The sequence below is a fragment of the Chiroxiphia lanceolata genome, chromosome 27, assembly GCF_009829145.1.
Source record: "Chiroxiphia lanceolata isolate bChiLan1 chromosome 27, bChiLan1.pri, whole genome shotgun sequence".
Classification (NCBI taxonomy): domain Eukaryota; kingdom Metazoa; phylum Chordata; class Aves; order Passeriformes; family Pipridae; genus Chiroxiphia; species Chiroxiphia lanceolata.
The window spans coordinates 1774582-1790179 of NC_045663.1; the positions used below are offsets into that span (position 1 = coordinate 1774582).

Genomic DNA, 15598 nt, shown 5'->3' on the forward strand with positions numbered 1-15598 from the left:
CATAGCCCACATCCCCCAAGCCCAGGTCCCCACCGGCAGCTGCTGAGGGACCGGGAAGCCCAGGACACCCCTGGATCCCAGTGGGAGAGGGGACGGGACAGAGAGGAGCTGTGACCAGCCCAGCCACCCCATCCAGCCATGGTGGGGACACACTGTGTGCCCCCAACCCCCCTGGGGGGTTTCCCCCACCCCTTGGTGCCCGTGTGGTCCCAGGGCCGGAGGCACCTGGAAATCGGGTGACGGCCCCATCCTGGCTGGACGTCCCTCCCGGGGGTCAAGGCTGTGCCCAACACCCATCCCAAGGGCATAAACAACTCAAAGGTCTCTGGAGCAGTGCCCAGATATCACTGACACGTTGGCAGCATGGCACTGGAAAGCCACGAGGGTTTACCAGCAAATCCATATGGAGTCAGATCCCAAAGGAGCTGAGGGGTTCTGGTAGGAGACACCCCCCCCCCAGCCAGCTGTGCAGGAGGAGCAGCCAGAATCCCTGTTCCCATCACTTTATTCATTGACATTATTATATCCTTCCTGTTTTATAGAAATATATAAAGTACAAATAGACAAAAAAAAAACCCCCTCGTTTCCCCCCAAAAAAAGTCGCTTCACTATAAAATACAATAAATTAGAAATAAATAAATAAATCTATTCTACTATTCTATCAATAAATAAGAGCAGAGAAGGAGGGATGGAGTGGGATGTGGACACCCAGGGACAGACCCACCCCGGCCCCTTTGGGGTATCTCAGGTGGGAAGATAAAATGAAGTATGGATTAATAAAACAAAATATGGATTTAAATAAGAAAAGAGAGGAGGGAATATGTTGTTGCGGAGAGGAATCCAGAACTGGAGAGCCCAGGGCTGAGTTGGACAACGGAGCTGAAAGCCCCAGGGTGGGACTGGATAATCTGGGTCCGATGTGAAGGCCCTTGGTGCCAGAGGGTCTGGATTTTGGGGATGCTGGAGCTGCCAGGAGGCCTCACCTGGGCAGTGACACATCCCAGTTGGAGGCACCGGCGATGCCATCAGGCACAGTGGCACCCGGTGACCAGCATGTCCTCGAAGACACTGGAGACCAGCCTGCCCTCGCCGTCGTAGTGCATCAGCACCATGGGGTCGTACCCAGCAGGGACACAGCAGGGAGGGGGGGTGGCCTTGGACAGGGAATGCACCCGGGATTTGATCTGGGCGTGCATGTTGGCCGGCTTGTAGTTGTGGGGGCAGGAACCCTCGCAGAACCTCATGTAGTAGCTGTGGGGGGCGATGACCCAGTCCGACCAGCCGATGTCCTGGAAGGAGACCTTCAGCGACTTCAGGCAGCACTTCCCATCGCTCTTCCCGCACTCCTCCTCCAGCCCCCGGGCTCTCCTGGCCCCCCGAGCCGTGTTCTCCCGGGTTTCCACCTCCAGCACCAGCGTCTCCCCCTCTGAGGTGGCCAGTGCGGCCGAGACGTTGGCTGTGAAGTCCAGCTCCAGGCGCAGCGTGGCCTCAGGACCGGCCACCCAGGGCTGGATGGCTGCTGTCACATCCAGGCTCCGGGAATCGGGGTCCAGCTCTTGGCTCTGCACGACCTGGGGGGTCTCCTCGTCCCCCTGCAGGGCGTAGACGGTGACCCGGGGGGGCACCGAGGCGCCGCGCGGGGACATCTCGGGGGGCGCCGGCGACCGCTTGAAGAGCTTCAGCTCCGCCTGGACCACCCGGAGCTGCCGCTGGAATTCCTCGGTGCGGGAGAGCAGGAGGTGGTAGCGGTAGGGACCGCGGGGGTCCTGGTGTCCCTGGGAGTCCCCGTTTCCCTGCGGGATGTCCGGCCAGCGCAGCACTGCGGGGACAGAAGGGACAGCTGATGTAAGAGCCGGCAGTTCTCCCGTCAGCCCAGGCTTGTGACCAGCTCCGCTCGGGCAGCCGAACCGCCGCTCCCGGGGAATCCCCCAAATCCCCGGGGGTGCTGGAAATCCATCCCTACCCTCAGATCACTCAGGACCCACCATCTCCAGGGACCCTCGAGAGGGAGGGTCTCAGTTTTGCTGGTGCCAGAGCAGGTACCCTGCACTGGGGCACCCCCCACCCCACTCCCCGGCTGTCCCCGCACCAGCCCAAGCAGCAGGAGCAGAATATTCCCCTAAATCCCCCCAAGATTCAGATAAACCCCCCAAACTCGGGCTCAAGCTGGGGGTCGAGGGATGGCACCTCCCCTCCTCTCACCCCCAAACCACCCCGAGCCCCTCTCCGAGCCCCCCGAGCCGCCACCGCGCCGCCGATTAAAAACTTCCATCCCAAATTCCCCGCTCTTGGTGTTTTTAAGCAAAAACAGCCCCAGCAGCGGCTCCTCCCCTCTTCCAGGGCAAAGGAAGCCGCGGGACGAGGATGCCCGTGGCCACCGTGCTGCATGCCCGGTCATGTCCCGACAGTGCCCGACACGCTGGGACCCGCTGGGACACACGTGTGTCCCGGGGGGATGAGGGTCGTGGAATGACAGGGAGTCACTTACGGGTGGGGGTCAGGCGGTGCAAACGCCGGGTCCTGGACATGGATTCCTCCTCCTCCTCCTCTTCCCGGCTCCAGTTCCCTGCCAGCTCTGCCACTTTCTGCTGGTAGAGCCGCTGCGCTCTCTGGATGCTCTCCTGGTCCGGCTGGTGCCGGATGACGGGGGGAGCCGGCATTCCCAGCCGCTCCAGGATCCCCTTTTTGACGGCTTCCAGCTGGAGCCTGTCCTGGTCCCACGTGAGGGGCAGGGAATCCACGGCGGCGAGGGGCAGAAGGAGCTGGAGGCAGGTGAGGGTGGCCAAAACATCCCTCAGCGTTCTGGGCATCGCGCTCCTCGGCATCCTGCAGCTCCCGGGGCAGCCTTTACTCCCGAATCTCGTGCAAAGGCTGGACGTGCTGCCAGGGGAATGAATGAACTGGACCAGACCAGACTTTATAGGAGCCGAACTTTGCCCGCCCTCCTGCCGTGGGTGACAGAGTAAACTCCCAGCAGGAATTTCTCCTCTCTGGGATTTTGCACGAGAGGTTCTGGCAGTGCTGGAGCCCGGGTGATTTACAAGCCGGTTTGAAGCTGTAGGGACAAGAAAGTCTGGAATACTATTTCTCAGCAACAATTATTCCACCATCTTCCGCTTCCCGTTTCCCCCCCCGGGGATCCCGTGGCTGGGGGAATCCCCCTCACCTCCCCCAGCGGGTGGCAGGGGGAGATGGAGAGGGGATGCTGTGCAGCATTCCAGCGTGGCTCGTCCATCCCTGCATCCTCGGCCACCTTCCCTGCCTGTCGCCTCGCCCCGGCGCCTGTTATCACACGAGGGGGCTGATCCAGGCGCACGCAGCCCCTTCCCGAAATCCCACCGAGGCGGGAATGGGGCGGGGAGGAGGAGCTGGGCTGCCGGGCTCGTGCCGGGTGCGCTCCCGCGGGAGGAGTGGGATCAGCCCTGGACCTTGTCCCACCAAACCGGCTGCTTGGCACCGGTTTCTCCGTGCAGGTGTGGCCGAGAGGGGTGGGTATGTCCCGTGTCCCGGTCCTTCTGAAGCAACCGTGGCACTGGGTTACATCATCATCATCCTCCCCAAATGGAGCCAGGCAGGACGGAGCCTGCCACCAATCCGGCGGGGCCACGTGGGTGCCGGGCAGCGGCCGTGCCAGACCAGGGCTAGGGAGGAGAAAAATCCACGGTGGGAACGAGCCACGGAGGTTGGCACGGGACCACCCGCCTCCCGCCCTCTCCTCAGGGATGCTCGGACCGAAAAAACACGAGCGGGCGGACGAGGAACCGCCGGTGGGATGAGTTGGACGGGCAGGTCCTCCCGGGGCAGGCGAGGCCGTTCCCAAACGTCCTGAAGTTGATCCAAGTGCCTGGTCTTCAGCTTGTGCTCCTGCCAGGGGGTGAACGTGCACGCAGTAATCCCGTGGTTTAAGGCTGTTTATCCCCTGCTTCTCCTCGGGCTTTTCTCACCCGGCTCCTCAAGGGGTTGCCTGAGGCAAAGCCAAGAACAAACATTTCACCCTAAAAGCCGGGAAAGGAGAAGTTTGTCAGGATGACCAGCATCATGTTGGGGGGGGATTGCCCTGGCTCTGCTGCCCAGCTCTGGATCCGTCCTTGCAGTGGGATGGGTGAGGAGGAGCTGGAGTCTTTCTCTTCCCAGGGCATCCAGCTCGGGTGAAACCCCATGTGTGGCTCCCAGGGAAATGTTGCAGCCTCGTTTATCTCCAGAGCTTCATCCTGTGTGGATTTGGGCACCATCCTGCTGCTGCCATGGGGGGGACATTACCCAACCCTCCAGCAGCTGGGCAGGGATGGACCCCTCTCCTGGAGCATCTTCCCATTGTGGATCCTTAGGGAGTTCCCAGAGCACCAAACCCACTGTGATCCCTCTCCCAGGGATTTTATCAGCTGGGGTGATTGGAATCCTTCATCCCCTCACTCCAAGGAGGAAGGGAGAGGGAGCATCACCCAGGAGGACCACAAACCTCTGGGGCAGAACCATCACCATCACGTCACCCCCCCTACTCCGGACATCTCCGTGTCCCCGGCAGGTGCCAGCCCGGCCACCAGCCCCTTCCACCATCCACATGGTGCCAAACGTGCTCATCCAGAGCTGAAACGGAGCCCTGGGCATGTCCAGGCAGGGGAAGAGGCCCCGACCCCTTCGATCACATTGAGCAAGATCCGGCAGACCCCGAAATCCCCAAGTTCTGCTTTTGCAGTGGGTTCTCTCTCCGTGGGCGCGAGCCCCATCCCGGAGTGACGCACGGTCCCGCCGCTCCCGGAGCACCAAAGGCTGCTGGAGCCGGATGTTTTCCCCCCTGAAAGGCGCCAGCCCTGGAAGTCGGAGATTTACAGTCCGGCTAAAGCCATAAAACAGGGATTTTGGGAGCTGGTTTGATTCCCGACCGAGCGATGATGAAATGTCCCAGCGTGTCCTCACCGGCCTGCAAGAGGGGATTGCGCAGCCTCCGCTCCATCCCATGTTTCCTCCCAGCTCTTCCCGGGCCGTTAGCACATCCCTTGGCCTCGGAAGGTCAGGTTTATGAAGGTCAGGTTTATGAAGGTCAGGTTTATGAAGGTCAGGTTTATCCAACGCCTCTTCCCAGCGGGATGAAGGCTCCTCTCCGCTTAGTGCATCCTCTGTGGGTCCCTCAGCCCGGCGCAGATCCCACCTACCTGGCAGGGATCTAGAGCAGGGAAGACCGTGGGATTGCTGTTCCCAGGGACTCCTGGAGCTCAGAGCACCTGAGATGGGATGAGGGAGAGCAGGAGCTGATGCCACGGGGCTGTTGCTTCTCCACTCACATCAAGCAGGAGAGAAATTGGGGGATCCGGTGATTAAAGCATCACACAGAGATCCAGCGGCTGGAAAGGCTGCTGGGAAGTCCAGGGAAAGCTCAGAGCAGGCACTGCTGAGCCTGGGAAGGTGTGGAAGTGTCCAAGGCCAGGTTGGATGAAGCTTGGAGCAGCCTGGGGTAGTGGAAGGTGTCCTGGCCCATGGCAGGGGGTGGAACTGGGTGGGCTTTAAGGTCCCTTCCAAGCCAAACCATTCCATGATTCCCTGCAAATAGTCTTTTTCCCTTCTCTCCATCTCCAGGGGATGGGGATGGGTGGGAAGCGTGGTGGGGGTGGTGGGTGCCATCCCATGGCCGAGACTGAGGGGAAGAAGCCGCCTCGCAAATGCTGAGGTTAAACTTCTGAAAAACCCAGGAAGGGGAACATGAGCATGAGTCACTTCCCCACGTAACGTGGGCTGGATGAAGCCCTGAACTTGAACCAGCTGGAGCAGGGCTTGGAGCGGGACCGGAGAAGCTCCCGGTGCCGTGTTGGATCCGAGGACAAAACCCCAAACCCGCCACGTGCAACGGGGGGCTCCTCAAAATCCATCGTTCCCCCTGATCCTTGGGATGGTGGTCGAGGGGCTGCCCCTGCCCTGCCCTCCCAGCTCTGGTGGGGGGACACTGAGAGGGGGGAGAGCACAGATGAGGGGGCTCCAGAGGGCTTCTATTCCCCCCAAAAGCAGGAAATTCCCCCCAGCTGCACAAGCTGGCAGAAACCTCGGGGTGGGTTTTTTTTGTAGAGTTCCTTTTCAGAAGCAGTGAGAGGGGAAGTGCCGCCCTCCAGATTTTGGGTCTCTCAGTTCCTTGCAGCTGTCGAGCAAAGGGATCCCAAAAAAGTGCCGAGAGCCCCTCGGGAACAGGGGGGGCATCACCCCATGAGCCACAGAGGGGGGTTACAGCTCCCAGCACCCAGAGCTTCCCACTGCCAGGCAAACAGTGCCGGATCAGGTGTTCCCCATGTCCTTCAGGGACCTCCTTGCACCCCAAAATCGCTTGGGCTGAGCAAGTTTGGCGGTGGAGGAGGAAAACCCCCTGAAAACGAGGCAAATAATGCTTTCCCACGGCGCATTTTTCCAAAGGATAAGATGGGAAGAGCAGCCTGGCTGCTGCCGCCACAGGGAGATCCAAGCTGCCCTTTAGGGGTTGGTCTCAAGGGAAGGTGGGGCTGGAAGCACCTCTGGCACTTCCAGGGATAATTCAGAGTGAGAAAACCCTCATGGGAAGGGGAAGAACCCGGCCAGGCCTCCGGCAGTGTGGATCATATCCCAGATTTACGGGGGGATTGCGGCTCCATCCTGCCTCGTTTTGGGTCTGAGGACGGGCACAGAGGGATGGGAGATGGGGTTTTTCCCTCTGCTGCCGGCCTGGGATGTTTGGGAAGCAGCATCCAGTGTTTTCCCAACGCTGGGTGCTGCTGCCACCACGGAGTGGTGAAGTGGAGGCCGAGGTGACCTTTGGATGTTTCCCAACTAAAGACAGCCAGGACGAGCAAAACAAAGCAGCTTTTGCCCCCATCCCAGCAGGAGCCATATTTTTCTCCCCTTTGCTCCGAAGTTTCCGGCATCTCCCAAAAATGAGACTTCTGCTCCACTTGGACAAAGACATTCCTGCCTCCCGGTCAACGATTAACTCGGGTTCCCGGCCCCCCTCGGCCTTGGGAAGTGCAGGGAATGCCTCCCATCCGACCGCCGAAAATGGAAATGGGGCTTGGGAAATCCTCGCTCACGCCACCAACACCCTCCTCACGGAGATGCTCTCGCCACCGGGATGTTCTCAGCTTCCAAGGAGCGCCTTTCCCGGAGGGATTCCCGGGACACGGGACACAGGGATTCCCGGGCGTGCTCAGGTGAGGATGCTTTGTGGTTTGTGATGGTGTTTCCCCATCGGGAGGTAAAAACACCTTGGGGGCATTCATGGAGCTGGATTTCATGGGTTTCGTGGGTCTCTTCCAGCTCAGGATATTCCGGATCATCTGCAGGAGCAGCTGGGAACGAGCTCAACCCGAGCAGGATTGATGTGGGTTATTGAGATTGTTATTGAGAAGCAGCTTTAAAAAGCAGCTTTTCCATGGTGGGAAAAGCCTCCTTCTGTTCCATGGGAGATGCCTCTTGGCCCTCCCATGTGCCCAAACAGCCCCTTCCCTCCATTTTCCAGGAGGTATTCCCAGACCAAGGCTTTTGGGAGCACCCTTGGGATGGTGGGGCTGAACCCAGAAGCGGAGCACGAGGCTCCAAAGGGACCCAGATGAGCTCTAAATCCTTCCTCCAAAAATTTTTCCAACAGGGAGCAGATGGGAAAAACGGATGAAAGGAACATAATCCAACCTGGGCACATCCCAGAGCAGCATCTCCTTTCCCAGGGAAACCCTTGGGAGACACTACAAGGGAAGGACAACTCAGAAATCTCCTTAAAACCGAAGGATTTTAAGGGTCTGGATGTTTGGTTTGGGGTTTTTTTTTTAAGTGATGGGAAAAATAGATGGAGGAAATCAAATCCAACCTGGGCACATCCCAGAGCAGCATCTCTTTTACTAAGGAAACCCTTAGGACATGGAAAAAAGGGAAGGTTGAAATCTCCTTAAAACTGAAGGATTTTAAGGGTCTGGATGTTTGGTTTGGGGTTTTTTTTAAGTGATGGGAAAAATAGATGGAGGAAATCAAATCCAACCTGGGCACATCCCAGAACAGCATCTCTTTTACCAAGGAAGATGCTCCAAGGGAAGGACAACCTTAAACCTGTAGGATTTTAAGAGCCCGGATGGGTTTTTTTTTGGAGCCCAAGGCACAGCTTTGGACGAGGAATGAGGGTGGAAGGTGAGGGAGAATTCCAGGAGGTTGCCGTTAGTCCGACCTCCAGCAGAAACAAACGGATTTATTTGTGATCCCAAACACGGCCCAGGCTCCACGTGCCTGTCAGGAGGGAATTAGTCACCGGAGCATGACTCGGGAAAGGGTTGTGTACACAGGGCACGTTGCTCCCGCATGGAGCATCCACAGCAGCGGGAAGCAGCTGGAGAGGAGCAGCAGGAAGGGATTTTTTCCAACCCCCCAGGCTGGTTGGGAGCTGGCCAAGAAAATCCCACCCTGCAGCAGAGGTTGGTGGAGAACGTCCCTGTGTATCCCCTGGAAGGCTGGATCCAGGTGGGACCACCCGGCAGCGGGGAAAGGGAAGCGCGGTTGGAAGCCACGGTGAGGAGCCCTTGGAATGGGGGAACAGGCAGGCAGAGCATTGTCCCTGTGGTGGGAAGCTCATACTGGGAATTCTCGGCTGTGCTGGGAGGCTTTTCATCCCCAGGAGCCATCCCAGGGCGGGGAGAGGCAGCGAATCCTGCTCTGGGACATGTGTGGGACACGTGCTGGGCATGTCCTGGACCTGCTCTGCACCTGCCCTGGCACCTGTCTGGGATTTACTCTGAGACCTGTCCTGGGATTTGCTCTGGGACCTGTCCTGGGACCTGCTTGGGATCTGTCCTGGGATTTGTCCTGTGGACATGTTTCTAAGACATGTCCTAGGACCTGCTTGGGATTTGCCCTTGGACATGCCCTGGGACGTGCTTGGGATCTGCCATGGGATTTACCCTGAGACCTGTCCTAGGGCATGTCCTGGGACCTGCTTGGGATCTGTCCTGGGATTTGCTCTGGGACATGTCTGGGACCTACTTGGGATTTGCCCTGTGGAACATGTCCTAGGACATGTCCTGGGACCTGCTTGGGATTTGCCCTGTGGAACATGTCCTAGGACATGTCCTGGGACCTGCTTGGGATCTGCCCTGGGATTTGCCCTGGGACCTGTCCCGGGACCCTACTTGGGATCTGCCCTGGGATTTGCACTGGGACATGTCCTGGGACCTGCTTAGGACCTGTCCTAGGACATGTCTTGGGATCTAACCTGGAATTGCTCTAGGACATGCCTTGGGATCTGCCCTGGGATTTGCTCTGGGACACGTCCTGGGACCTGCTCTGGGACCTGTCCTGGGATTTGCTCAGGGATATGTCCTGGCTTATGCCCTGGGACCTGCTTGGGATCTACCCTGGGATTTGCACTGGGACCTGTCCTGGCATTTGCCCTGGGATTTGCTCTGGGACCTACTTGGGATCTGTCCTGGGATTTGCTCTGGGATGTGTCCTGGCTTATGCCCTGAGACCTGCCCTGGGACCTGCTTGGGATCTGCCCTGGGATTTGCTCTGGGACATGTCCTGGGACCTGCTCTGGGACCTGTCCGGGATTTGCTCAGGGATATGTCCTGGGCTTATGCCCTGGGACCTGCTTGGGATCTACCCTGGGATTTGCTCTGGGACATGTCCTGGTGTGTGCCCTGAGACCTGCCCTGGGACCTGCTTGGGATCTGCCCTGGGATTTGCGCTGGGACACGTCCTGGGACCTGCTTGGGATTTGCCCTTGGATTTGCCCTTGGACATGCCCTGGGACCTGCCTGCACATGCCCCACCGGAGGCAGCGAGGGCTGCTGGGAGCAGGCAGGAAATTCCAGCCATTCCCCTGCCCAGATCCCAGGCCACTGGAAGCTCCGGGGAGCAGCGGCTGCAGGAGAGGGTGGGCTCTCCCCGGGCACCTTTGCCTGAGCTCAGCTTTATTTGCAAGCTGGGAAACCACGGGGAGGGAGCAGCCTGCCAGATGGATGCTGCCCAAAATTCCCACCTCGTTTAGGAAGGGTTTGGAGGTTGGAGGAGAGGGGGAGCAGAGTAGGATGTTAAAGGAAAGAATTAAGATCTACGAGGGGCCAGTCCACCAAAGGGATCTCCTGTGTGTGTATCTGGATCTCCACCAGGGAATCCCAGTGGGATGCTCCACGAGAGCCTCCTCAGCACCGGCAAAACCTTGGATCTGTCCCTCCAGGGAGCTGTTTGCAAAATGACCTCATGGACACATGACATGCCCACAAAATGACATGCCCGAAACATGAAATCACCCCCGGGAGCACCGTGCAGGAAACGTTTGTCACCTTATAAGGGAATTAAAAGGGAGTGATGTCATCAGGGAGCTCCAGTCCCGGCTCACCTGGAGGGAGATCCCAAATTCCCTGTGTTCCAGCACGTGCCCGGTGTTGGTGGGGGGAATAAAAGCTCTGTCTCCCAGAAAAGGCTGGAGAACCTGGCAAGATCACCGTGGCAGCTCAGGAAAAAAAAAAACAAACAACATTCCCACGAAAAAGACAGAGGAAAAGCAGAAATTCCAGAAGAACTGGGATGTTTTCCTTTCTGATCCCCCCCTCCAGGCACAAACCAGCACCTTTTCCTGCCATCTCTGCAACACCAGGAGAGTCAGGACCAGGAGAAGCCCCCAGGACCACACTGGAGCTGTGGAGGGGTTGGACCCTCCCCAAATCCTGGATTAACCTGGATCTGTGAAGGTGTTGACCCTCTGGCTGCCCTGGATCAACCAGGAGCCCTCCAGGATCCTGCTTCCAGGATCCAGCACCACATCCCAGATCAGGCTGGATCTGTGGCAGTGTTGCACTCTCCACCTGTCCTGGATCGACCAGGAGCCATCCAGGATCCAGGTTCCAGCACCACATCCCAGATCAGGCTGGATCTGTGGCAGTGTTGCACTCTCCACCTGTCCTGGATTGATCAGGAGCCATCCAGGTTCCAGCACCACATTCCAGATCAGGCTGGATCTGTGGAGGTGTTGCACCCTCTGGCTCTCCTGGATCAAGCTGGAGCCCTCCAGGTGTTGCACCTTCCCCCTGTCCAGGATCTAGGTGGAGCTGTCCAGGTGTTTTACCTTCCCCATGCCCTGGACCAACCTGGATCTGTGAAGGTGTTGACCCTCTGGCTGCCCTGGATCAACCAGGAGCCCTCCAGGATCCTGCTTCCAGGATCCAGCACCACATCCCAGATCAAGTTGGATCTGTGGAGGTGTTTCACTCTCCACCTGTCCTGGATCGACCAGGAGCCATCCAGGATCCAGGTTCCAGCACCACATCCCAGACCAGGCTGGATCTGTGGAGGTGTTGCACCCTCTGGCTCTCCTGGATCAAGCTGGAGCCATCCAGGCGTTGCACCTTCCCCCTGTCCCGGACCAAGGTGGAGCTGTCCAGGTGTTTTACCTTCCCCATGCCCTGGACCAACCTGGATCTGTGCAGGGGGTCACCCCCCTCTCAACCCCCTGCTGTCCCACTCTGGGGTGACACCAAGCACAACGTGCCTGCATGGCAGCACCATCTGGTGGCACCAGCCCTCCAGCCACCCCAGTTTGCTCCCAGTCAGGCCCAGGGGTAGCAGGGCCAGGGATGGAACCCTTCAAACAGCCAGCAAAGCACTTCCACCCCCGTGGAGGGGTTTTAAAGGACACTTGGACATGGTTTAGGGTGGGACAGGGGGAAGGGGTTTGTAACCTCGAAAAACAACCAGGGTTAAAAAACCACGGGTGGAGTCAGAGTTAAACTCTTTATTTCCTTTGAAACACGGGTTTAAATCCTCAGTTACAAAGTCCAGTCTGGCAGTACAAGCTGAGAGCACATTGCTGGCCCCTCATGACACAGCCCTTCGTGACACACACGGGGTGGGGGGGGTTTGGGTTTACAAGGCACTGCAAGAACACACGGATGAGAACGGGAGCCCCGAGGGGGTTGGAATTGTTGCTCCAGGAGTCCTGACAAGCACGAGGCGGGAAGAACACCTGAGATACACCCAGACAGACACCGTGGGTTTCACAACAGGAGACACAGGGGAAAAAAAAAAAAAAACCACCTCAGGAATTGGGCCAACCCGAGCCAGAAGTGAGGAGGAAGCGGCGAATCCTCCTCTCCTTCCCTTGCTCAGGTCCCTGTGGGTGTGTCAGCAAACCTGGAGAGAGCTCCACCTCCGAAGGGCATCCTCAGGAACCACCAATCCAGCAGTTTTCCCCCCACCTCGGGGGATTCAACCCATCTCCATCCCCACCCTTCTGCTTCCCAGCACAGGACAAGGCACTCCCTGATCATCGAAAAGTAACATTTGTGATTTAAGAAGCTGGTGCAATAGAAAAACCTGAAGGTTTGTAGTTAAGGATTTAAGTACCACAGAGTTCTGTTTTAAGGGCAGTGATAGTTTTTCGTTCCCCATCTTTAATTCCTGTCCCTGGGGGAGGCATTTCCTTCCCTGCTTTTGCCTCAAAATAAGACTGAGCAGAAGCAGGTCTCAGGTTCCAATTAATACCTCGAAGAATTAACAACATCCTCAGCTTTGGAGCTTTGGCAGAATATCACTTTCAGCACATAAGACACTCATCAGACAGGAATACAAGTTTTTTGTATTTTTTTTTTAAGAAAAAGTGCACTTTATACTGCAAAAATTAGGGATTCTGGTGCAAAAATAACAAATCCATCTACATCAGACGAGTATTTATGGTATCAACAACGGGGGGGGGGGTTATCCAAGTCAATAAAGTTATAAAGAGCCTTTGCAACTCTGAAATTCCTATCGTTAAAATAACATTAAAATCATTAAAATATTATTGGATGAAGTATTAAAGGGAAGGAGATAAAAGGGAGGAAGTTACTTCGGGAAAGGATCTGTACAAATTAATCCTGATGGTTTTGTCTGCAGTAGGGAGGGGGGGGGCAAAATCTGAATTAAGAAAAGCCCACACCGAGTACTTTTCACGTCTAAACATCCTGATTTCAGGCAGTTTTCAGACACCACCACTCCCTCTGCAGCAGCTGTGTCTGGGAACCTGCTGGGAGTGAGAAATCCGGAGAAATTCCAAAAGATTCCCGAGTCACAACCAATTAAACCAGGAAACCACCACGGCCAGGCGTCGTTGCTGCTGCAGCTTGGCAGTGGGGAGTCACAGAGTTCCTCATTTTCAGGGTTTTCCCATTTTTTTTTTGGTTTGAAGAAGCTCCTCCCCCTCCTCCTCCTCCTGCAATTCCTTTTCTCCCTCTCAGACACACAAAAATAAAATAAAAAACCCAACCCACGAGGGCAACGGGTCAGAGAATTCCAGGATGGTTGGGTTGGAAGGGACCTCAAGATCCCCCAGTTCCAACTCAACTCAAGATTGTTTGAGAAACTTCAGTGGATTTTAAACTTTCTTTTAGGCTTTTCCTTACCAAACCCAACAACACACTGGGAGCCTGTGCTGTCTGTGCAGGCCTGGAAGCTCCTGGGTTTTTATTCCAGAATAAAAACCTGGAATAATCCCCTTTGGGTTAAATATTGCCTGCTTGAGAGGTTGGATGCTAGATCTACACCTGATTCCAGGTGAGCTGGGACACAGAGTCCCTTTTTTTCCACCTGATTTTCTGCAGCACAAACCCTACAGAGATGATAATTCCAATCTTAGCTCAGAGCTCTGGTTCAAGGAATCTTTTCCTGCTGTGGGAATCCCCCAACGCCTTCGGGCTGAGCTTTCAACCAAAGCTCCACCTCCACCGTCCTCCAAGGAGCATTTATCCCAAAAACTCCCTCCTTTTCGGGGTGAAAGCAGAGCAAACAGTTCAGGTTTTGGTGAAACTCTGAACACCCCAGCCAGGTCCCTCCGGAAGGACTCTGGAAGCTCAGCAGTTCTTGGCTGCTCATGTCACAAACCCCACTCGACACCTCAAACCCTCTTCCCGACCTTTTCCATCCTTTTCCCACCTTCTCCACGCCTGGGAGGAAACAACCAGGCTGGGGGATACTCCAGATAAGGTGACTACTGCCAGGTTTTGAGATCTCTCCAAAAAAGATCACAAACAGCTTCTGCACCAGGTAAAAAAAGACCCTGTGACCACATCCAGGATCGCTCAGGTTGGGAGGGATCCATAAGGATCATCGACTCCACGTGAATCCTTAAGGAAAAGAACCTTCCAAGCTCACAATTCCCTTTTTTCCCCCGTGGTTATAGAGCAGATCCTCACGTTTAATTCACCTCCTGACAGCAGCACCACCAATTAAGATGCTCAGGAGCACCTGGAGTTCCTCAAAATCCTCGGCAGCGTTTAACGACCGGAACAATCCAACTGCCACCCCAAACCTCCCCAACACGTTGGCCAGTCCCAGACAAATGACATCAGACCCCCATCCAGTGGAACCTCCCTAAATTCTCTCTTCCACACCGAATACCCTCAGCCCTCATTTCTCTGTATCCCCAATTTTGCAGTCGCACGATCCTAAAATTCCACCAGCTCTCCCATTTTCCAAGTCACAGGGGCAGGATGAACAACTCCAGCTGAATTCCCTACACTTTCACTCACTGGCACGAAGGTTTTTTTTTTTTGGGCTTGGCAACAGGTCTCCCAGTCAGTGCAAATTAGCAAATCCTTATTTACTGAGGAGCTGGAAGAGGGAGGAAATATAGGATTACACAAACCATCGGCTTTTTGAAGCTCTGCATCAGTTTGGACATCCCATTTCCCAAAGAAAAACATATGCACCTAGAGGAAAAGCTTGGTGAATTCAACAAAAAAAAAAAAAAAGCTTTGAAATCCCCCACCCCCTCCCAGAAAAAAAATAGTATTTAATTTAGGTCAGACGAAATAAAATTAGTTTAATGCCATTTTGCCCCAACTTTTCGCTACAGGAAAATTTCTCTATGACCACGACACCCTTTACAAACACACCTCAGGACTAATTCTCAAAAAAAAAAAAACCCTAAAAAAAAAAGAGTATAAAATAAATTATGTTTCCTAAAGGAACTGATCCCGTGGAGCTTCAGAAGAGCAGAGTTCAGAGTGAACCATTTCCAAAAAAAAAAAATGGGATTTTTAACGCTGACACATCCAAGGCCAAGCACTGTGGTCCTCAGACAGCAGCAGGCACGGAAACTGGCTCCGGATTTTCCCCTGGAATAGAAGAGAGCACCCAAACCAGGAATATTATAGGGGGTCGAACAGGATGTGTGGGAAGCTCTTCCCACGGAACTGCTGCTGTCTGTGCTCCCTGCCGGCGGATTTGGAGCCACCAGCGGGATCTCCGAGGCTCCAAAGGGTGTGGGAACACCCAGGAGACATGGATAGACAGGGAACACCTCACCTGGATCCCACTGATCCCCCATGGAGCCCACCCAGCTCAGCTCCAACCGGCCCTTCCCGCTCCTGCTCCAATTCCACGCTTGGAATTCTGTTGTCGCCTCACTAATCTGTTGATCCTCCCCCCCATTTTATCCACAGCTACATTACAGGGAAAATTAAATAGTTTAACTGGGAATTACTCCATCACCAAAGCTCCTGGAATACGTGGATACTCCTCCTTCCCAAAGTTTAGCAGCTAAGAAACCCCCAGGAGGAAAAATTCCCACCAACAAAGGGATAAAACTACGGGATAAGTAGCTCAACTAATCACCAAAAATAAAAAAAAA

The 15598-nt window shown here is 55.7% G+C and overlaps 1 protein-coding gene across 1 annotated transcript; it reads right to left on the bottom strand.

The window, feature by feature from the left end:
* Positions 1 to 961: 961 nt before the first annotated feature.
* Positions 962 to 11393, bottom strand: GDF15 (growth differentiation factor 15). The gene is made up of 6 exons (XM_032711673.1): positions 11210 to 11393; positions 10334 to 10447; positions 7064 to 7289; positions 3167 to 3641; positions 2489 to 2900; positions 962 to 1819 (listed from the first exon to the last, which is right to left on the bottom strand). The coding sequence occupies exons 1-6, from the start codon at positions 11391 to 11393 to the stop codon at positions 1026 to 1028; spliced, it is 2205 nt and encodes a 734-aa protein (XP_032567564.1). The 3' UTR covers positions 962 to 1025.
* Between the last annotated feature and the right edge of the window lie 4205 nt (positions 11394 to 15598).